Raw genomic sequence first — 24,947 nt, 5'->3', positions numbered from 1 at the left:
TCCTGTAAAAGCTATGTCCTCGGATTGGCCTTGATGTCCAGCAGACACTCACACACACACACACACACACACACACACTCACACCCCTTGTCCAAGGTCTCTGAAAGCAAGTTGCCATGGATGCACAGGTGTAAGACAAAAGAGGAAGAAACAGTGGAGACAAATGGAAGGAGAGCTCACATAAAGACTCCATTTTTCTCTTTCAGTATAATAAAAAAAAAACTGAACATTTTCGTTATATCAGCGGTGTACAACCTGATGTCTCTCGGCTCTAACGCTCGCACGCTGAGCTGCCAAAGTCAGGCTGAGTCAGGATGACATCATCGCGCCCGCTGCCTCCGGTTTCAGTGACCTTCGACCCCGGGTGGCTGACTAATGGCACTTTGGATGAGACGGCTGTTGTGACATTCTCCCTTTCACTGTTTGACACTGTGGTAAACAAATCAGTGAGAGTGAGAACACACACACACACACACACACACACACACAATATACACACACACTCACACACACACACACAGTATACACATGCACATTCTATCAGCTCAATGATATCATCTGAACGATTTTTTTAATGCAACATCAAATATAATGTCGAAGTTATTTTTTTTTTAACAATTTTTTATTTTTTATGATGAGACGATATCAGTATCATGATCAATTATTTCACGGTACACTTTTCTCAGGTTTCATGAGATCTTTTGCTAACTTTTTGTTTTTTAAAAAGCGTTTATTGAACACATTATTAAACTTTTTTTTATGTATTTTTAGATTATATTAAAATCAGAACTTATTATTATTTTTAATCTTTTCAGTTCAGAGTATTTCTTAGGCTTTGTAGACATCGTACATCAAAGCTTATCATAGATTATTTCTTATATATCGTGATACATGTTATATCACAAGTATTGTGATATGTGTGTGTCATATCACCCACACCCTACTACACAATCACCTCCAAACAATCAAAACACAACAAAACACAACAAAACACAACACAACTGATCTCTGGTGTTTATCCAGCGAGCTAAAACTCATCAAAGACGTCCATTATGGACTTTATAGACTTAAAAACACTGTTATTGTTACAATGCATTCTTTAACCTCTAAAAAGCAGTTAACATCAGTCTTGTAATGCGAGTGTGAGGGTCGTAACTTTAATCCTAGAGATCAGACTCCAGATGCAAATCTACTCAAACATACACAGTCTTACTCTCGGTGTGAGAAACTCCAAAATAATCAACTAAACAATATCACGAAAAATAATCAACTAAACAATATCATAAAACTCTTTTTTTTTTTTTATTTTAAAGTATCTTTCCCATTCGAAAAACAAAATTGAAAGAAAAGATACACATCACCTCTTTCTCTTCTCCTAACCAAATACGGTAGAACATTTTTGATTAAATGAAATTCAATTCAATTTTTATTTGTATAGATTTTTTTTTGTCATAAAGCAGCTTTACAGAAATCCAGATGTAGTTTTATATCTTGGTCTTGAGAGGAACCAGACTCCAAAGCAAACCCATCCTCTTCTACAGCAATCATGAGCATATGAGCAAAAGAACTGAAATGATGTTGCACACCGAAATCCAACCAATCAAGACAAAGAAGTGGCTCTAATCGCCTGGCAATAACATTTCAAGCTCCGCCTCTTGCACTTCATAACAACTAAACAACTAAACAACATTTATGGCGTATGTTTTGGGGCGTGGCTTTAGAGGAGACACTTGGAGGAAAGACTTACAGGAAAGATCTCCAAGTGCAGTGGACCTTTATAAAACCCAGGTGCTGGGAACGAGCAGGTTTTTTCCAGTGAAGCATAAAATCTCGCCTTCAAAGATTTACAGATAAAAGCAGCGTGGCTTCTGTGTGTCTGGAGAAAATAATCTTCTGCTGCTGCTTTCATGTGATTCCAAGAGAGGCTCTCGAGCGCTCCGTATATTTCAGTTTTATATTTTCATTTCAAAAATACAAAGCTGCCGTTTCAGGAAGATCGGAGTAATGAGTGGCTTAAAGCAAACCGTTGTGTAATGGTCCAGGCAGCTGCAGAACTATTGGCACCTGACATGATATAAAACAAGCAAAAATGAAACAATAATGAAGTGAAAAGCATTTTTTGTTCTGAAATGAGGGATTAATCAGGAGATTTCAGCACTAAGCAAAATAAACAGGATTATATGAGCCGTGATCCTGAAGCTGTAAATACGTCTACATGGTTTAAATTAAAATTTCCTCAATGGTTTATGTGTTATATTTAGCATGTGGTCGTAGTGTAGCACCTGTAGATCTCTCTCTCTCTCTCTCTCTCTCTCTCTCTCTCGGGCGAGAAGAGCTCGTTCTGTGGCTCCACACTGTCTGAGCGATGGCCTTAGGGATGAAACAGTGATTAAACACACACACACACACACACACACATCTTTATATCAGGATACCTCTAAAGTCAAACATTTATTCAGCGTTTTAAATCGCTGTTCATGATATAATGTAAGAATTTTGGAATTCATTACAAAGCGCATAAATAATAGTTAATGCTAAGCCCTTATTCACTTAACGACAATAAGGAAAATATTAATTATGTAAATATTAGGCTGTAAATATTAATCCTGTGAATGTACACTAACATAGTGAGTTGCAGCCGAGTTTCACGTTGCTGTAATTAATTAATTAGTAATTAATTGTAATTAATTTTTCCAGTGTTCGTATTGTTTACAGTAATGTTACATTGTGCTGTAAAAAATAAAGTGCTATTTTTAAAGTGTAAATCTGTATAAGTGGAGTTTAGAGTGAAAAATTAGATTCGGAAGAAGCGAACCTGACCGACTGTCCGGGGTTTAACCTCACGTTTATGTGGCTTGAGTGCCGTTCCGCCTCGTTTAGCTCTGTCTACAAACATCTTATTGAATTTAATTCATTTTTTTATGTTAAGTGGTTGCATGAATTGCATTTGCCTACATGCAGGTGTGTATCTGTCATAACATTTAAGTAACATCATTATTTTTTTAAAGTTAGATTAGCTTAATTATATCAAGTACAGCTTACTTCAAGTGAGTAATTTTAATACATTACACCATTTCTGTACTTGAATAAATGATGGAGATGAAGTCATGAACTTAACTCCGTCTAGATGCATTACGCTGAAATATAGTCAGTAAAATTTACTTTTTAAAAAATCTGGCAACTTTGTTTGCATTTGCTTTTATTTTTAAGTAAATTAACTTCATGGCATTTGAAGTAAAATCTGCTTGATTTAAATAGTTATGTATATTACACAAATTAAACAAGTCAATCAAGCTATTGCTTCTTCCCTTCATGTATTTGTGTTTATTTTATTTATTTCATGCAAGGAAGGTTAAGTAAATGATGTAAATCTAAACACTAAAGAGTACACACTGTCTAAACTGCATGTCTTCTTATATGGAAAGATTTTGTAACTGATTTATCATTACTACAGCTAAAAAGCTAATAACACCTGAAGTAGTACTCTAATCAGAACAAACACTTAGTGTATGTCAATCTTTATAAAGCCTGAACTAGCAAAACCCAACCTGAGTCCTGCACACACACACACACACACACACACACACACACACACACACACACACGCAACTGACTGAGAAACACAAACAGAGCGAACTAAGAAAACTTTACTCAAATACATGATACTGCAAAACATTTCCAACACAATATCCCTAGACCTTAAAACCAAGAAAAAACATAAAACAAGAAATAATAGAAACCAAATCAGTTTAAACTTCCTCAGACCATATGCAAATCGAGTTCCTAAGCCACGCCCCCACCGCAGGAGCAATACGGCGGAGAGGTGGAGAAAATGGCCGCTCTCACAGCAAACGACATTACGCATTTGGAACCTCGAGCAACGCAGGCTTAATTATTTATAACTGACTTTAATTAATCAAATGCGCTTATTTTTAAAGCTTTTTAAAATGGAGTATTATTATTTCCTTGAACCGAAAACATATTTAAATTGAAAAGACTAGCAAAATTTTATCATGTACAAGTTATTAAAGGTCAAATTTATTTTTTTCAGACTACACTTTGCGGTTTCTCGCTAACATGACTAGCTGAGATTTTTTTTTTTGTCGTGTTAACTCGAAGAGAGGAACGAGGAGCTGGTGAGGGGACGATTGTGTGAACGCTATAATGCAAGTAACTTGTTTTTGTGGAGTATAAATGGAGAAAAACTACACTGTGTTGTCCTTTCATAAATAAAACATCGTAAGCATGGCAAATTACTGTGCTATAAGAGGAATAAAACACTTCAGGATGTGAGCTTATAGGAAAATAATAACGCTAACTCCACTTTATCATCGATTATTTTACTCTAACAGCACTTTATTCTGCATCATCTCTTACTCTTTTTGTGTTTTTATTTTTATTTTTTTTGCAAAAGTGTTACTAACACAAATCCATTCCCAGTGTTTGAGCTTTAATCAACATTTCTCATTCACAGACAGAGAGTCAGGTGTGCTATTTATTCTCCTCGTTCTCTTCTAGACTAGCTCTCCTGCGGACAAATCATCACTCTCGCTCACTGTCCTTGGCTTTTTGTCCTCTTTTTCTTTTTCATTCTCTCAGCCTGAACAGCTTTTCACTCCTCGAGCTCCATCTCATTTTCTGCCTCTCTCTTCCTTCGCCTTCTCCTCATTGCTTTTTCTTCATCCTAGTAAGTACCTCATGATGAGAAGTGAGTGTGTGTGTGTGTGTGTGTGTGTGCAATCACACGTCAGTATTACTGTCTGTATGTTTATTTACAGTACACGAGCAGGAGATTTGATGGAACCTAAGCCTTAATTGTGTTCGTATTTGAGATGTGTGTGTGTTGCGGGGAATCACTCAGAGGTGAAGCGTACAGCGACACTGAGATGCGAGTCACGTCAGGATGAAGAAAGTAACGCGGGTAAACATTTCCCTCACAGTCAGCCATCAGAGAGGAGCAGTGAACACTGGCAGGAAGTGTGAGAGGACGTAATTATATTTATCCTGTCTGTATTACCTCCTTATCTCCGCACACTGAATATGACACACAACTTCCAGGAAAAGCGACTCTGAACCTGCCAAATCAGGAAGGCCTGCGCGTGACTCTGCTTATCGCTTCATTATTCTGCTTCTGTGTTGTTTTTTTTTTTATTATTATTGTGTGAACCTGTGAATAAGGCTGTCACGATACCGAATATAGTATCACAAGTCAGCTACCGGCATGATACTAAAAAAAAAAAAAAAATCATCATCATCGTCTCACATTCATCACACTAAATACTACATAGACTGTGACATTTAATATTTCTGTTTTTGTAAATAATAATTATAATAATCCCATATGTGTAACTACATAAAGCTCCTCATCTGGATCGTTTACCTTGAAACTTTAATTTATTTGGCAAAGGCACAAAGTCATAATTTTAGGTTATGAGACACAATATAATAGTGTTATTGTGATCAATTATGCCACAATGCCACACTTTTCTTATACACTACAGGTATCTTTTATATGACTCACGTACAGTATACAGACTATTACAAAAGCTCTGACACTGGAGACTCCTTCCATAAACGTTAAATAAACACACATCCTTACAGAAAACTTCACAATATCACTACTTACCCGTGTATTTTAATCTGTTTATGTGCAGCGTCCACTATATAAGTCTATAGTTACTATAGAAGTGATAACGTATTAGATCAAGTGCATTAATATAAACCTGTGATTTGCAGCTGTACTACTGTCATTGCTGCTGTTATAGAAAATTAATCGACACTTTCTGACCAATCACAATCCAGAATTCATTGGCGCGGTGGTATAATGAGAAATTGGAGCCTGTTTAGAGACAAATAATCAATTTATACTTAGAATTAACGTCTCAACGGCCAGGATCCATGTGCACCATCGTACACCGTGTCATTTAGTGAGAGTGAATAAAATCATTATTTTCTCCAGTTTTATCTGGCTAATCGCTCAGCTGTTGCTGTTTAGGGTCTCGTCCTCGTTTTTATGCTCAGTTATGTTTCAGATTGGTATTATTATTCAAATGCGAATCCTTCTCGTTTAGTGTTAATGGTTTAATTTATTTTTTGTGCCGAGTCGGTCATCACCCGGGAATTGAGAAGCTTTCAGAAAAACAGGTCCGGTGTGGCTTCCACAATCATTTCACTGAAAGAAATTTATTCACTGTAATTTATCGGGCTTTCACGCTGGCAATCTGCCAGAAATACTCCACTGAACCCCCTGCAAACTTCCTTCACCCCCTCATTCCTCCCCCAGCGCCTCCTCTCCTGAGGTACTTGCCTAATCCTGCCTCTCATTTCATGCCCCATGCCACTGTCGATGAATGCTAATATGATCACTGGAGATTACCTGCTTTACATTTTTAAACGACACCCCCAAGCCACCCCCCTTACAGAACCCTGAACATATTAACCTGTTATTGGAGGTTCGCCTCAGGAGAACAAACAGCTGCTGTAGATTGAAGCATTGGCACTCCTTTTCATTCCAGGGGGTGAGGGGAAAAAGATGAGGAACAATAAAGCAACATAACTCATCCGGATATTGACAGAAATGATAGCTGGCAGAGGAGGAGTCGGGAATCATTCTCGTGAAAATGATGGGGGATGAAATGCTACTCCTGGGTCTGATTCTTGGAAAGAAAAGTATATTGTAAGTGCAAAGCACATTAACAAACCAAAAACAAATAGCAAATTTGGAAACACCATAGTATGAGAGTGAATTCAGAAACAGCACAGCAAATTTGGCAACATAACAGCAAAACCAAACACATGGCAGAAAATTTGGGAACACACGAGGAAATTTAGAAGTGCAACAGCAAACTTGTAAACATGAAAGCAAATTCAGAAACATGAAAGCAAATTCGGGAACATGAAAGCAAATTCGGAAACACAACCTCAAATTCGGAAACATGAAAGCAAATTCAGAAACATCACATCGAATTCGGAAACACGACATCAAATTGGGAAACATGACATCAAATTCGGAAACATGAAAGCAAATTCAGAAACATGAAAGCAAATTCGGGAACATGAAAGCAAACTGGGAAACATGAAAGCAATTTCGGAAACACAACAGCAAATTCGGCAAGACGTCAGCAAATTTGGAAACATGAAAGCAAATTCAGAAACTCGAAAGCAAATTTGGGAACATGAAAACAAATTCAGAAACACAACAGCAAATTTGGAAACACTACAGCAAATTTGGAAACACTACAGCAAATTTGGAAACACTACAGCAAATTCGTTAACATGACAAAACTAACAACACAACAGGAAAATCAGAAACACAACAGAAAATTCTAAAAACAACACAGAAAAGCCAGAAACATGGGAGCAATTTGGAAACACATCAGCGGATGAAAAATATGACAGAAAATTTGGAAACGCAACAGGAAATGTAGAAATGCAGCAGCAAATTCGGAAACGCGACGGCAAAACTATAAACATGACAGCAAATTTGTAAATATGACAGCACTAACACAAAGCAGAAATGGTAAAGAGTTGTCTTGCTGGCGGTTAGCTGAATACCAGCTGAGCCCTCACATCACACCACCACATTAGTGCTAATGTCTGATTAGCAGCCAGCTCCATACTTGGCCTGGAGCTCTAGCTGATCTGTGGCACCACAGGGAGTATTTCTTTAAAAATGAGCGGGGTCTGATGGATTGAATGAGTCTTGTTTGTCTCTAGCAAACCCAGAGCTGCTAGCATGCTGTGAGACGTGGGGACCAGGAAGGGGGCTAATGCTGTCAACCTTAGCCAAGGCAAGTACACCAGATCCCTAGATGAAGCATTGCCTCATCTCTGAGCTCCTGACAAAAGCCCAGTGACGCTTGTTCAAACAGGTGAAACGGAAAGAGCCACTGATCGATAGAGCTTTGGATTTAGCTACAGGTTCCTTCTGAGGCTCCGTCAGCTCTCAGAGCTAATTCTTACACACATTAGCGAATTCGTTTTTGCGACAAGAGCCACTCAGTGCAAATGAAAGAGATCATGGATTTATCGACCTTGCAACACGCTCAATAATTTAAAAGCCTTTATAATCTAAGACTTGCCTTAGCATGGATGTTCACAAAACAGAAAAGTGCCGGTTGATGTTATGACACAGCGTAACAGCAAATAAGACGGTGTGTTTTGTGTGTAACTCCCATAATGACCTTATAATCCTTAATAAACAAAGCTCAAATGATTTAGCCTTTCAGCCAGGGTTAGTTTTACACGGAAAACTGAGGGAATGTCGGTATTCCCAGAGTCTCTTGGCGATCCCATCATAATTTCCGTACTAAAGAATGGACTGTGGTAATCATTTAGAATGGCCGATTCATAACAAAGTATAAACACATTCATATCATCATGTTATAATGAATTATAAATAAGGCATTATACACAACTTTTTCTGAAAATGCAATACAACTTTACAGCTACTTTTATTATGCAATATGAATTGGAATAATATGATTATAAGTAGTGTTTATAAGGTGTTATAATAACAATGCCAATAAATGCAGCCCCAATTTTCATTGTGCATCATGCAACCTGTTTTTTTTTTTTAAATGAATTCCTTATTCCAAACAAGAAAGAAAACAAATGAAGCCCTAAATCATAAAAAGGATGGATTTATCCATCTGACTGTGCTCCTGTCTCTCACTGTGATTGATATTATCGCTCTTGAACTTCATCACTCTCTCATTCACAGAGCTGGATTGGATTTTCATTTCTGTTTAAGCCTCCTTTTTGGAAAGCTGACGTAGGAGCTGTTATCACACGGCTGATCGTTGCGTTGCTCTATGCACCTCTGTTAATCCATGTGATTACGTTCTGCTCTTCAAAACACCTCCATCCATCCATCCATCCATCCATCCAGTTAAGGGCTTACGGCTGAATTAAAGCGTCGGTCTAGACGAAAGAGTAAACAATCGAGTCAGAAAAAATGTAGATTCTGTTCAGATAAATCCCAGTCTGAACTGGATAATTTATGCTAGGTGGTTTGTTTGATATTATGGATTAGCATTTGTCTTGCTGAATGTTGTTCTGATCTAAATCAATAGTGAGTGATGGTGAGAGAAAAAAAAGGAGGTGTTACACAGAGATGTTATCCGTCAATAAGTCATTAGGGTAAAGACTGTGGTAGCTTAATGTCCACCATGACAACAACATGATTCTCAGCCATTTAACAAACGTTGAAAAGGCCTTTTGTTTGAGCCTCCTTTGTGTTCCTTAATCACCATCCGCTGTCTTTGTCACCTTCTAAGACTTTATCTAAGGAAGTATTCCATGTAAAATCCCGAATGATCCACAGCTGTTGCCGAATGAAAGGACAAAATGTACCATGTCTGAATTTAGTCCGAATCAGAGTGAATTGATTCTTTTGATTCGTTTGCTGTTTGGTTTGGTTTCACACACACATAATTAACCGAAACAAAAATCCCCGTTGTTTGAGACGTGTGTAAAACTCAAAGCAAAAATATAAACAAATCACCGTTACCAAAAACGTGTAGATATCAGGGGGCATTTCTGCAGTGCTACGGCTCTGTGCTCTGGCTCAGTTCAGCAGCTCACAACCCAAAACACACGGCATGTTTGATTCACTTCCTGCACTCGAGTCGATTCAGAGTCAAATCACTTTCCCACTCGAGATGATTGCTGTGTTGTCACCTGATTAAAGAACCTCGGTGAGGAGGAGAACACACCAGGCTTCCGTTCAGACGGATTAAACACTGTGTATGAGAAAGAAACCTGAAATTTACATCCAACAATATGATAACACTTTACTTAACTCCAGTATTCATAATGCTACATGACACCTGCGAAGGTCCTTTCTGACAACTAACATAAACCTACATAAAGATTTATTAAGGTTTATTCCACCTGGTGGCAGCTCATAAACACAAGGCTATTTATAAGGCTGTAGTATAACTACATAAGGAGCTTATAATTACAGACATTATGCTACATAAACATGTTTAAATCAAGTTGACATAACACTTTACTAAGGTGTTATGTCAACTTGACTTAAACATGTTTATGTAGCTTAATGTGTGTAATTATGAGCTCATTTTTAATGACATAAGGTAGTGTTATGACACTTTCACGGCTGACGTTAGAAATTATTGTAACTCTGATTCACATATTGAGAAAAAAGCCCTCACACACGTCAAAAAATGTACATAATGTAGTCATTACAGTGTCATAACATTCTCATAAGTATTCATACAATCTTTTTTTAGCAGAAATGTAAAACTCATCTTACTTAACGTTCAGAGAAAATATAGAGTACGTAACTGTTAATGCTGAGTAATGATTATCATGGCCAGAACAGTCACTATGTAACAATGTTATAAAGCCTCATGACACAACCTTATGTCACATGACACAAAACAGCTCAAAACAAAAAGTCTTTATGATCAAAACAAAATGTCTTATGACGACTAAATCTTATTTTCAAAAATATATTTATACATTATATATATTTATGTAGCTTCATGTCTGAGGTCATGTAGGTGTAATGTAGCCTTATAAACACCAATAACGGTACAGTTATTTATTTTGGGGGGAAATAAATAATAAATAGGTCCTTATTAACACTGATGTTTTAGATGGCGTATTTATTAAAGTTTAAGGTAAAACTTTTGCGAGCGTTTGAGTGAGCGAACAGTGAGTCATGGCCGTGTGTTTTAATTAGATGCTGAATCACGCAGAACTCCGATATCACGATGAGATCAGGAACACTGACTGTGGAGTACAGAGAATTTATTTTAGTGTGTGTTTTTTGCTCTCCATCTGTATTCTCTGTGAGATGACTAAGCAGACACAGGCCACAGCTTTGCGCTCTGTCAGGGTGACCAATAGCTTTATTACGAAGCAGAAAAAAAAAATTGAGGCTGCAGTGTGTTTATAAAGCCCTGAGTCATCCTTCTGCACGAGATGACACTGTCTTATTCATTCAACTTTCATAAATCAGAAGGTTTTAAAACTGAGACACCCTGAATCCTTGCCAGCTTGTTTTTTTTAAATTAATAGAATCATGTCATCATGCCTGTTATTTAAGATGAATTATGATTTTGTAAATACTAGATCAATTTTTATTGCTATTTTGGAGAATTTGTTAGCCGTATTTGTATCATTATTATTTTTTTAATGAATACTTTTGCAAGATTCATTTTGTTGATGAAAACCAAGACAAAAAACGTCAATCAATGACATTTTTTTTTTAATTTAAAAATAGCAATATAATGATAAAAAAAAAAACTAATTTAAAAACCATTACGGAATGTAATAACATTTTCTCAGCACAACAAAATGATATGAACATGTCAAAACGATCGGTAAGACAGAGAAGCGACTCAGTTTGCAAAATAATGGAAGTTATTTAATAATGTAACCAATCATTAGACCAGGAAGACCAGAAAGCAGGCCTTTGTAGAGGATAAAACATTTTATCATAAAAATAGTTAGTAGTAAATATAGAGATGCGCAAAGAGAGTGGGATGGTGTTCAGTTGAGTGTGTGTGTGTGTGTGCGTGTGTGTGTGTGTGTGTGTGTGTGTGTGTTTTCAGTCCAGTCTCTGAGTAGTGAGGAGTCTGATGGCTTGGGGGAAGAAACTGTTGCACAGTCTGGCCGTGAGAGCTCGAATGCTTCGGTACCGTTTGCCAGACGGCAGGAGGGTGAAGAGTGTGTGTGAGGGTGTGTGTGGGGTCGTCCACAGTGCTGGTGGCTTTGTGGATGCAGCATGTGGTGTCTGTGATGGAGGGAAGAGAGACCCCGAAGATCTTCTCAGCTGTCCTCACTATCCGCTGAAGGGGCTTGCAAACCGATTTCAAACCAGGCAGTGATGCAGCTGCTCAGGATGCTCTCGATAGTCCCTCTGTAGAACATGGTGAGGATGGGGGCTGGGAGATCTGCTTTCCTCAGCCTTCGCAGAACGTACAGGCGCTGCTGGGCTTTCTTGGTTATGGAGCTGGTGCTGAGGGACCAGGTGAGGTTCTCCTCCAGGTGAACACCAAGAAATTTGGTGCTCTTGACGATCTCCACGGAGGAGCTGCTGATGTTCAGCAGAGAGTGGTCTTTCTGTGCTCTCCTGAAGTCAACAACCATCTCTTTAGTTTTGTCCACGTTCAGAGTCAGGTTGTTGGCTCTGCACCAGTCCGTTAGCCGCTGCACCTCCTCTCTGTATGCTGACTCGTCGTTCTTGCTGATGAGCCCCACCATCGGCAAACTTGATGATGTGGTTAGAGCTGTGCATTGCTGCACAGTCGTGAGTCAGCAGAATGAACAGCAGTGGACTGAGCACACAGCCCTGTGGGGCCCCAGTGCTCAGTGTGGTGGGGTTGGAGATGCTGTTCCCGATCCGGACTGACTGAAGTCCAGGATCCAGTTGCAGAGGGAAGTGTTCAGGCCCAGCAGCCTCAGCTTTCCAATCAGGTGCTGAGGAATGATTGTGTTGAATGCTGAACTGAAGTCTATGAACAGCATTCGAACACATTGAAGTGGCTGTGGATTCTCTGTGCGTGTGCGTACTTTGCCCCACTGATGGCCCTGGACAGTTTGGCCCTCGCTGTTCTTAGGGCCACCTTGTCGCCTGCCGCCTTGTCACCTGCCCTGCCCTTGTTTTATTCCACTATAATAAGACAAAAAAAACATGCAGCTTGTCATGTTACCAGGAAACCTCAGAGCGTAAACTCCTCTGTCCGAAGATGTTCGAGAACTTAAAGTTACAGCTTTACCTCTGACTGTTAAGCGCTGACACTGGAGACTCCTTCCATAAATGGTGCACAAACATCTCCTAAGAAAAAAAGTTCACCTATCAACGATTTTTTAATCCGTTTATATGCAGCGTCCGCCATACGAGTCCCTGTGAATGAGCTGTTACTATAGAAACGATCACGTATCAGAACGAGCGCATTAATATAAACCTGTGATTTGCAGCTGCGCTACTGTCAGAGCCGCTGTTATAGACAATTAATCGACACCTTCTGACCAATCAGAATCCAGGATTCAACACTGTGTGGAAAAAAGGGAACATTTGAGAGATATTTTAATAGTTTTAAATTTAGTCAATTAAAATTGCTGTAATTTTTTCCTCCATTAAACCTAATTTTTCTAAACAGACTCTATCAAGCATTATGAATTTCATTAAGGGATTTATTATTGTTTTTGCCTTGATTAACATGTCATAATTCATCTGTCTATTATTTCTACACACTCCCTTCTTTGCTTTGTCTGCACATTGATTTGTCCATCAGCACCTTTATTCACCTTCTCGTCCATTTCAGCAGATTTCATTTGTGGGTTCACCTCGTTTTCTTTGTATTCTCATGACATGCTTTTACTTTAAGTACGTGTAAGTATGTGATAGGAAGTAGATTTACATAGTGGTGTAAGTACACACACACACACACACACACACACACACTATCCTAATCTCTTTGAAGTCCAGCAGAATGAGTGGAGGGGGCTCGTCGGTGCTCATGCAGTATTCATGTCGTATGATGTGTGGCTGAAGTGTGTGTGTGATCGAGAGGGAAGTGTTTGTGTGTGTATGTGTGTGTAGGTGGGTGGGTATTTTTTGCGTGTCAGAGGCGTCCATCGAGAGCCGCTTGGCGCAGCAGTCATGCACCGCCGCTGCGGCTGAAGAAGTGTGTGAAAGGGGGCTGGGCTGGGAGGAGAACGAGAGAGAGAGAGAGAGAGAGAGAGAGAGAGAGAGAGAGGTGAGAGCGGCACACAGATTGAGAGAGACGTGGAGAAGAGAGGAAAGGAGGGACCGTTGGACTTCTGCCAGGGTTTCCCAGCAACAGGGGGAGCAAGAATCGCCTCCGATTCAACCTCCCGATGAATTCCCGGCGGTATTCCGCCCCTCTTGCCTGATCCCGGACTCTTGTCATCCTTTGCTCTAAGGAAGAGAGGGAAGCAGGAGAGAGAAAGAGTGCAGTGCAGGGGAGAGGTGTGGAGTTGAGTGAAGAGGGGAAGACGCGCCCCAATTAGGAACAAGCGCAAAAGGGGAACAGACACGGATAAAAGAAGGAAAGAAAGTAAATCTTTGGAATTCTTTTCGGACTTTGGCGTAGATCAAAGATGGATATATTTTTTAGAGCTTTTTGATGAGAGGAAGTGATTTCGAGAAGTGAACAGCGATAAAGAAGAGATCTTTATCTTGGAGTTGCCCAGGAATGGTGTATCTCTATGATCCGGAGTCTATCGGATTTGCTTTCCGTGCCAGGAAACTTTTCCCGGCTCACTTTTGCGAGCTTTTCTGACATCTCACTGTCATTTCTGCCTCATTATCCTTTCCTATACCTGAGGTTCATATTTGCTTAAAAATCCGAATCTCGGATGAAATCCTCATCCTCCACACCCCTGGTATCTCCGACGCTCTTCACTCATCCACTTCCTCCTACCTGCAGGAAAGCATGGACCAAAAGTGTGAAAGTGTGGAAGAGCTAAAGGTCTGGAAAAATAAACCTCAGTCATCTGTTTGCTGTTATGAACTCTGAGACGAGACAATGGACTGGAGAGAACTGTAAGTACACTCATTCACAGATCTCTGTCCCGTCAAGCAACCTTCATCCTCGTCCTCGTCCTCATCCTCATCCTCGCTCATGCACTGTCTGATTGCTTGGAAGTGTTAATGGAAGGGCTTTTTGTTTTGTTTTTTTTTTGCACTTGAGCTGTTGCGTTTACTTTGAGATTGCCAGGTGCCAGACACTGCAACAGCGTTTTTCCTCCCGAGGGAGTCACTCAGGTTCTCCAACACCTGATCCATCTAACCTCCACCCACTACACCTCCTGATTGGTCAGAAGGTGTTGATTAATTTCCTATAACAGCAGCTGATAATAACATCTGACATTAGTGCAGTTATAATAAGATAGCAGTAAATTTGCTTCATCACACCACCCCATCGTTGATTTTATTTCTATAACAGCATGACACACAGTGTTTTAATCCTTACTTAACGTAATCCTATTTGGTGTGTAAGAACAGGATTAACAACCAAACGAAAGAAACTGCCACGAATCGCTTCATGTTTAAGATTAGCATTTCAAAACTTTTGAATTTCTTTTCTCTTCTTTCCATCTGTGAGATTCGTGAAGCTTAGCACACATCTTAGCAAGCTAGCTGGATAGTGCTAACATGACTGAAGAGTAAATCGCAGCTTGTTTCTGTGTTTTGTTTTGCTTTGTTCGCTTCTGTCACATTTTGTGACTTTGTGTGGAAAAAAATTGCAACCTGCGTAAAACGATTCAGCCAGAATGAATAGTTTGTTTCCATGGTAACGTATAATGAATGGAGGTAACATACAGAAGTCAGGGTGATTTCTGTAACTTGGGTTTTGATATTGTTGCACATTTATACGAAAGCAGAGCAGTTGCTATCTGCTCTTTATTGTCCTCAATGGGGGCAGTTTTTTTTTTTTTTCCTTGGGCTTTCCATCATCTGTCTGCTATCAATACATTACTAAATACATCCACAGGGTCAGTCTTGGCGCTCCAATTCCACAACCTTTAAGACCTGACTCAAGACCTACCGCTTCACCAAGTCTTAAGCAGCTGCGTAACCCGACTCTGAATACCAGGAACCTTCCCCATGTAAATATTCACATAACACTTGGACTTAAATCACCAGATCTGAATATGATCCTCCTGGTGTAGATCAAAATATTGGCTAAAATGGAAATGTTTGTGAAATGTGTAGAGATAGGTGCCTTGGTTGCCAGATCTGTTGTTTTCACCTCAAATTGAGCTTCTTCGCTAGATGTTCAATATGTTCAATATTATCGAACTCTGCAGTGACAGAGCTAGAACATACAGTGAGTTGACTAATCATGCTTTTTAGTGCAGATTGGTCTGTTGAATTTAACCTCAGTCATGAATACACGTCGTCTCTCGGACACTGCTCACTGACGCTCCATATTCAGAAGGTGTTCGGTATTAACTCTGTAGCATTGCTAAGTTTATTAATCAAGCTTTATGCCTTTTTTTATCCTTTGCTGAAGTCGCATCTGCGGTTCAGGAGTTCTCCAGTGTGAGTTCTTACAGGGAAAAGAGATTTAACAGGTGGCTGCATCTTGTCAAAGTTCAGTGTAGCATGTCAGAGCTTAGTCTAACATGTGGTGGGTGAACATGATATGCTCCTGAAAGATATCTCAATTCTTCATAAAATTTATAGAGAGGTTGTTTTTCAGGCTCAGAGAAAGCATGTGCATGCATGAGAGGTGAGAACAAGGCTTTGTCCCCAGACGTGGGTCTACATGCCAATAAAAACCCTCCTCCTTTCGCGTCGTCTTTTTTCTCTACCCTTGTTCTCGTCTGATTGGCCTCCCTCCTCCTCGGCCTGCCGCGCTCCTTCACGCCTCTGATGGAAATTCAATATTCCTGCCACGGAGAATCCAAACTGGCACATGACTGCCGGAACGTGTTTACCCTTCATCCAATCCGTTTCTAAATTTTTAATGCGAATGTATAATAACACGATTCCAACAGTGTATTTTTTTTATTCAAAACCCTGTAGAATCTGTTCTTGGGTCATTATCACATACACACATGCACACACGTACACACACACACACACACACACTTGAATCCCCTGACTGTCTCGCTCTGCGTCCTTCACGGAGGCTGTAATTACACAGTGATTCTGCACTCCTGAAGATGCTGCACTACAGAAGGTGGAGTGAAAAATGAGGACGAGTGAGAGACCATGAGAAAGGAAAAGAAAGAGAGGAAGAGGAGAAAAAGGAAGCGCACCAAAGTTTTTAATCAGCTCAGGCTCTGCTCCTTACTCAGCTTTAACAAATGCAATCATGAATGCAACAACAATGGTGTGATGAAGCAGACTTACTGTTACTACCCCTTTAAACTTACAGCTTTACCACTGACTGTTACAAAGCTCTGACACTGGAGACTCCTTCCATAAAGGTTAAATAAATCACAGAAAACTTCACCACATCAACGATTACACCCATTTTTAAAACTCTGTTTATTATTAGTGGTGCGTCCTCTGTACCAGTTCCTGTGATGTAAGAAAACAGTGATATCGAACCCCCCAGAATTCAGCATTGTTAAATTCTTGGAGTGTTCTGTCATAGGGCTATTGATGTACTGCACGCGAGCAATATGACTGCAGGCGTAGCAGTAGAATAAAAGATCAGAGATCAAAGCAGTTACGGAAGATGTGTAAATGAGTCACTGTGCGACAGAACATCGTTCTTTATTTGTCTTTTAGCGTTGATCAGTGTGTCGCTCTGTCACTGTATGTGTGTCATAGATGTAACACAGAGGTTCATCCAAATCTCCAAGTGCACACAGACAAACAGACAGAATGGCAGACAGAGAGTGAGACAGACAGACAGACAGACAGACAGATATGCATGCAAACAGAAAGATAGAGACAGACGGATGGATGGATGGATGGATGAATGGATGGATGGACGGATAGACACATATAGACAGACAGATGCACACAGTGAGTTAGACAGGCAGATAGACAACCAGGCAGACAGACAGTTACACAGTCAGACAGATAAGCAGCTAGACACAAGGATAGATAGACAAACAGACAGACAACCAGGCAGACAGACACACTGAGACAGGCAGACGGAAGGATGGATGAACAGACAGATAGACACAGACAGACAAATTGATAGATGGAGAGATAGGCAGAGAGAACGATATATAGACAGACAGACATATAGAAGCAAAGAGGCAGGCAGACAGACAGACAGACAGACACACACACACACACACACACATACACACTGTTTATCTGTGAAACTGTGGAAATTATATAATGGAACTGTTTTTGATTATATATAAATATCAGTTGACTCAGGTGATCTGTACATAGTTATGTAGGTCTTATGTAGCTTTACAAACACCACCCTTAAATAAAGTATTACCAGTATGTGTAGCTGTGTGTGTGTGTGTGTGTGTGTGTGTGTTGGGTAGTAGTTTAATTACATAAGATGAACATCTGTAGAGTTCCTGTAAAAAACGAAACAAAAAAAACCCACAAAAACCCCAAAAAAGTGCTAAAAGCAGATTATTCAGTATTAAACAGTAATCCTTAGAGAAAGAAGAGCACAGTTCATTATTTACTCCATTTCTATTCCACAGTGGTGACCTCTGTCTGACCTCCATCTGCTCCATGCTTTTATTTTCCTCAGGGCTGCTCAGAAGCTGAACCTCTCCAAACGGAAGAAGCCTCAGCCTCCTCCTCCTCCGTCCCCGCCTGACCCCGATGAACCGTTCTTCTACACGGACGGCTTCAGCGCCGCCCTGCAGCTCTCACCCCCACCTGTCCCGCCATGCCTGCTCAGGGCGGGGTCGAAGGTCAAAGACTGCCCCGGGATGGGCAAGGTACAGTCACGTAGTCACTCTGAGGCTGCTCTGATATTTAGGACATAGCGATGATGTAATGCTGCTTACATCAACATTTGCTTTGCACTGTAACAATGCATGACTTTGTCTTGTTATGGGTAAAAAAAAAAATTCGAGTTGAAGATTGATCTGTAAGAATGTCATCTTGGACAGTTGTCAAGTCACCATCAAAGACGTCTGTGTGTGTGATGGCTCGGGAGAGAGCACTCGTCCCAATTCCCAGGGTGATGGAATTCCAAATAGCTATTTGGGAATACCAGCTAGCATTCCTGAATGTGAGGGTTCAGCAGCCAGTGGGAGTGGGAAAAACTGGACAGGTCAGAGGTCACGTCAGGGGGCAGGTGGATAAAAAGAGCACGTTTTTATTCTGGAGAGACCATGAAAAGTTTACCATGGCCATAAAGTAGTACATCAGGGTCATGATATCATAATGTACACACATACTTCACTTGTGTAGGCTTTCAGCTGGCTGTATCACATTCTTTAAAAAAAATCCCAACAGATTCAACAGATAACCAGACATCTTACAGCCCAGTTTAATTAAGTGGAGAACCAATTTTAATTAAAAAAAATGATATGTATAAGAGCTGGTTTCAAATAAAAAAAAAGACCAATTTCAAATAAAACATGTGCCTTTTAAATCAAACAAATCAACATTAAACAAAACAAAAGAAAACAGATAGCATTTAAAAATCAAAAGCAGGATTGGGTAAATTAAAAATATTCAACTTCAAAAAGAAAAGCAAATTTACATGAAAAAGTAAACATTTAAACAGTAAAATGTAAAATTAATGCTAAACAAAAGAAGTACAGAGAATTTTAATAAAGTTATTTTATTTTAAAAATGAGGAACATTGAATATATGATTAAAAATCTAAATAATAAATATGAGAAATAATTGTCTATATTATTATTATTATTATTATTAGTATTATTATTATTATTATTATTATTATGGGCCAAGCACTGCAGGGTCTTCTTCTTCTTCTTCTTCTTCTTCTTCTTCTTCTTCTTCTCTTTCTTTTTAATAAAGTTATTTTATTTTTAAAATGAGGAACATTGAATATATGATAAAAAAATCTAAATAATAAATATGAGAAATAATTGTCTTTATTATTATTATTATTATTATTATTATTATTATAAGGGGCCAAGCACTGCAGGGTCTTCTTCTTCTTCTTCTTAACTGCTTTAATATATCTTATATCTTGGCATTAAAATTACATATATATATTTTCTGTATCTCACTGTTTGTAAATAAAAAAAAAAAATCAAAGTACATTCATCTATATCAACACATATTGTGAAAAAAAAATATGGCAAACTTTTATAAACGATTGTATTGCTGTTAAGAGACTCGTATTCACCATAACACATTAGGAGGCGAAAGCTCTGACTAGGTCTCAGTATGTCTCTGTAACACGTCCCCATGGTGAAGGACACTTTGAGTTAAAGAGTCTCGGTCCGTAATAGAGAACTATGAATGCCACAACTTAAAGTGAGCTGTAATTAAATTAGGCAGCTTATTCATTAAATCACTAATCAGATTAGTCTGATTTAAACTACAATTTGTGCTGAATTACTGATCCGTTATCATGCTCATCTCAGCAATATAATCAATCGAGTTAATTAGTGTGTCAGTGGTATTTATAGAACTGAAAATGATATTCCTCGTAAGTTATTATCACGTTACTGGTGTTTGTGGTCCTGATATCGCAGAAGCCCGAATATGCAGATGAGATTAGACGAAATCCAACACAGCTTAGCAAATTTTAACATACTTCAAATCTGAGTGGTCCTTTTTAATGATGGTAGATCATATCCTTGACCAAATTCTAAAGCATATATGAGAATCATTTATGGTGTGTGTGTGTGTGTGTGTGTGTGTGTGTGTGTGGGCAGGGCTAAAATTAAATTATTGCAATATTATACCACAGCACTGTTCCATTCTCGAATCTGTTGGTCAGAAGGTGTTGATTATTTTGATAACCATGCAGTTATGCCATAGTGTCAGTCTAATTATAAATTGATTTAAAAAAACATTACTTAAAGTTAATTAACATGAAAAACATATAATTGTTGAAAAGTTTTCCATGAGGAGACATTTATGGGAGGAATCTCCAGCGTCAGCACTTAAAGGTTTTCGACATCTTCAGGACAGAGGAGTTTACGCTCTGCGGGTTCTTGGTAACAAGCTGCGTTTCCTCTTATTAACTTCAAGAGAGAGAAAAAAGAGCCTGGTGAGGGAACGAAAAAATCACTGCAATGTTTCACTCAGAAATGTGTCCCATAAAAGCTGCCTTTAACTGTTGACCAGGTTTATAAGCTTGTTTCGGCATTGTAAAGTCTAGTGCAGTCACAATGTGTAGGAATATTATTGCAATATCCCTTTTTGTGCAAATCATGTAGCTTTATTTATTTACTATCCAGCGGAAATATGCTTTCAGTCTTGGCTGTTTTTCAGTCCAGTGTTTTCCAGAGCTTAGTGCTGAGTCTTAGAGTGAGGTGAGCCACATATTAGTGCAAAATGATGAAACATTATTCTAATATAGCACTGCCAGCCATCTTCATACACGTCTCACAGCTAGCATCAAGATGTGTGAACAAGACTGACAAGACATCTGCTTATCTACATTTATAGCAATGTCAGCTGAATGATGTGCCACATGATCCACGTTCTCTTTAAAAAGCGCCAAGCTCTCTACATCATCCTGGTTTATTTAAAGGCTCTACTTCATTAAGTCATCTTTTATTGAATAACAAATTCACACCAGTCCCTTAGACCCTCTTCAGGTTTACACCAAATAAACAGCAGCCGATTTGTGTCATAACACAGTTTTAGAAGTGTGTGTTCCTGAAAGAAGTAGAGCACTAGACCAGTTAAATTATAAACACCAAAATATGGTGCAGGATCGCTGTGTAGGAAATTCTCCAGGGAGATGGTTTCCCACAACTGTTCCACCAAGGACAATGACATCACCATCTCAGGCTTCACTAAGGAGACCTTCAGGGACCCCCTAAATCCCGCTATCAGGTGCAACATGTGTCCTCAGCTCACCTTCAAAGACAAGTCTGTACAAGAACCTAAATGTCAGCTCTGGCTGGCAGCACAGCGTGAGGTAGCAAAGGTGGGGCAAGAGCATACTAAGCAGTGGCACTAGCTACGTATACAGCACATCAGTATTTCACAATATCAGTTCCATTTTCAGAATATCAGTGCTGTTGTGTCCTTTATAATTAGGGGACGCAATGCCATGATACACGGGGATTCTGTCCCTTCCATTGGGGAAAACCATCTATGAGACCATGGGATGCCATCTCCCTGGTATATAAGAGAAAGCTGCCCCTTGATACAAGGAGGTATCATCACACAATACAAGTGAAAGCAATCCTCTGATATCTATGCAAGTGTTCCCTCTATATCAGTGGCTGCTTTTCCCCTGATACAAGGGGAAGCCATTTCCCTGGTACCATGGGATATCCCCTAATAAGGAAAGCCAGCCCCTTGATACTAGGGGGTGCCATCACTCAATACAAAGGAAAACCATCCCCCAGTACAATTGGAATTGTTACCCCTGTACCAATGGATGGAGTCTATGTGTACCAGTGGATGGTGTTACCCCAATGCAAGACAAATCTACCCAATTTACACTGTACCAGTGGGTACGTTACCTCTAAATCAGTGGATTCTGTTCTGATACAAGGTAAAGCCTCCATCAGAACCAGTGGATGTGTTCCCCCTGTACCAGTGGATGCTGTCCCCCCAATGCCAGTGGTTGTGTTCGCTCTGTTCCAATGCATGCCGTCCCCACAATACCAGTGGATGTGCTCTCTCTGTACCAGTGGATGCCATCCCCACAATACCAGTGGATGTGTTCTCTCTGTACCAGTGGATGTTGTCCCCCTCTACCAGTGGATTTTTTCCCCCCTTGTACCAGTGGATACCGTCCCCACAATACCAGTGGATGTGCTCTCTCTGTAGCAGTAGATGTTGTCCCCCTCTACCAGTGGCTGTGTTCCACTTGTCCTAGGATACTTGTACTAGGTGTTGTTAATTTTGGGGATCATCTTAATATTTGGTTAACTACAGCACTTTGTACAGCACTTTGGTCAACAGACATTGTTTTAAATGTGCTTTATAAATAAAATTGATTTACTTCCTTGCTATATTTAAAGAAGCTCCGTCACTTTAATTCGGTTGTTACATTAGTAATTAGGTTGGCTAGTGATCTAACTAATGGCTGTACCTGGATATTCTTTATTTTTTTCTGTGTAGATATATTAATTTTAGCTTCTCTCTTCATGAAATAGTTTGTGTGGCGATTTCAGGGCAATTCAGCAACATTTAGTTAAATGCTTTGTAGCTAAGCTTACTAGACTCTTTTTCCTAGGGTTAAAAATTAAGTATTTACATTAAGGTAAACCTCCATTCCCTTTTATTCTGGCTTCATTATTCGCCACTGAAACACAGGAGTAATAGATTTCTCAGAGCTGTGATTTGAGGTCAGAGTTGGGGTGGTCATGTCTCAGCTAAAATGCCGAGAACTGGATGTTTGCTAGTTTAGCACACATTTATAGGTGTAGGAAATGGATTCCTGATGCAGGACCTGGTGATCAGTTTGTTGATTCCCCTGAGACCTGCACAGGTAGGAAACCTACCTGTTCCATAGACCTAAATTAAGAAAAGTGTTTTGTGCACTGTCTTACAAATGGACAGCTGGCATTACAAGCCTGCAGCTGCAAATTCCTAATGAGCTTTGCATCAAGGCTCAGTGAAGTAACACCTAATGAGGTCCACTGAGTTATTATAGTGCAGTTGCACTGAGGAAAATAAAATGCAGACCGTGCTGAAATATTCAGTGGTCATATTCTGCGGTAGGTAATTGGAGTGGATGTGAGAGCGTATTAGAAGACAGGCAGTGTAATTATTCTGTAAATGGTGTAAACAAGAAAAAAGTTTAACATATACTGATATTAATTTGTAACCCAATTTGTCCACCCAGTACATCAGCTACTAATTTGATGAGTTCTTTAGCTGGAAATTCAGGTTTCAGTCCCATTTGTGGTATGACTATAAGCCACTTTTCCACTCTAGGTCCAAATGATCCGATCATGGACAATAATTGTTTTGACAGCTGGATCTAGTTGGGTATGGAGCACTTACGAACTGCAGCTTGGTTAGCGTGGTACTGTGCTTAGCGCAGCAGAACCGCTGGGATGAGTGGGATGGCGTAATGACTTGTGAGGTTTATTATGGGTGCGTTTACGGTTTTCTGTTCAGTGCATGATAAAAATTTCAGGTAGCATCTGGGTGAGTAGTTACATCAAAAGCAGCTGGGATAGCTGAGTCACAGCAACACCAGATGTAGCATTCTTTAAAAAAATATTTGTGAGCAGTGACCACTGGACAGTAATTATTTAGCCATTCATATGAATACTGGCCAAAAAGCAGACCTAATCACTGCTACGTCTATTCATTTTCACGTTTTGAAGGTTAATGTAAGCGTGGTATATGATTATGAACATCCTGATGATAAACAAAGCTCTCAAATAGTTTTTTTTTTGTGATTTTTGCTACTCCTATAAACTTAAAGCATAATTCTCTACCTTTCTTAAGATTTCTTAAGCCATTATTAATACAGTGTTTTTACCATCAATACACGAAATGAGGCAATTCCAACAACCACCTTTATTTACTACATTTCTGCGATGCTACTGTTGTCATTGTAGATGTTTGTAGCTACTTCCTCATCTGGATTTATCAGGGCAGCCATGCATACTGCAGTCAGAGAAAACACAGCTGAATATTAAGGGTTAATGTTACTGTATTCTAGTAGGCTTCCAGAGATCACCTTTCCCTCTTAGTGTGTGATGTGGCAGCCAGCCAGAGAAATTGGCATCGCCCCTTGGAAGAGTTCCTGTCTGTCCTCTGACTGCGTTTATGGTGGAGGAAGGATGAAGAGTGGGCCGGCATCCAGACTCTCAGATTAATTTTTCACATATCACGCCTTGCTCTTTACCGCCTGTCTCCTTGTTTGATGGACGGCCAAGATACCCAAGCAATAGCATAGCCAGGAATTCATTTCAGAACAGATAACGAAGTGAACACAATTAACGATAAGTATGATTCTCTCATGTATTTTAGGTGGATGCCTGATGGTGCTAGTAGAAACAGTGGTAGTGTTAAGAATTTGTCATTTAATTACTTAATGAGCAATCTGCCATCAACCAAATTTACCATATCAATAACATTAATAGATAGAGGAAATGTAATATCTTTATGACAGTTTCTGTGAAAATTTCTAAAATAACTTGCTAGTAATAGGGAAGATATTACCCTTTTTTAAAAACTGTAATTACCTTATGAAACCTCTTGCAGATGTCCAGTAGTCCTGGCAGTTTTTATTTATAATTATAACTACTTATTTACAGTCAAGAGCTTCACTGGCAAAATCTTGGCAAGATCCAATGAATTTTCTTTTTTTTTTTTGCCCCATAAAATTTGTCATACAAATATTTCAAATCTTCACATTCTAATGTGCTCACTC

At 39.4% G+C, this 24,947-nt stretch overlaps 1 protein-coding gene across 2 annotated transcripts in view; it reads left to right on the top strand.

The window, feature by feature from the left end:
* The window catches only part of kif26aa (kinesin family member 26Aa), a 94,488-nt gene that overhangs the window by 48,505 nt on the left and 21,036 nt on the right, over positions 1-24,947 (top strand). The window contains exons 1-2 of one of the 2 annotated variants that reach the window (XM_026948086.3): positions 12,883-14,542; positions 18,186-18,378. In XM_026948086.3, the coding sequence (XP_026803887.1) occupies positions 14,526-14,542; positions 18,186-18,378 (210 nt within the window). In that variant the 5' untranslated portion in view covers positions 12,883-14,525. Of the gene's footprint in view, positions 1-12,882; positions 14,543-18,185; positions 18,379-24,947 lie in introns of those variants that run through there. The other variant, XM_034313438.2, reaches the window with a different exon arrangement.

Source organism: Pangasianodon hypophthalmus, chromosome 19 (genome assembly GCF_027358585.1).
Source record: "Pangasianodon hypophthalmus isolate fPanHyp1 chromosome 19, fPanHyp1.pri, whole genome shotgun sequence".
Lineage (NCBI taxonomy): Eukaryota > Metazoa > Chordata > Actinopteri > Siluriformes > Pangasiidae > Pangasianodon > Pangasianodon hypophthalmus.
Note: the sequence above shows the minus strand (reverse complement) of the source record. Positions and strands in the feature narration are given on the sequence as shown.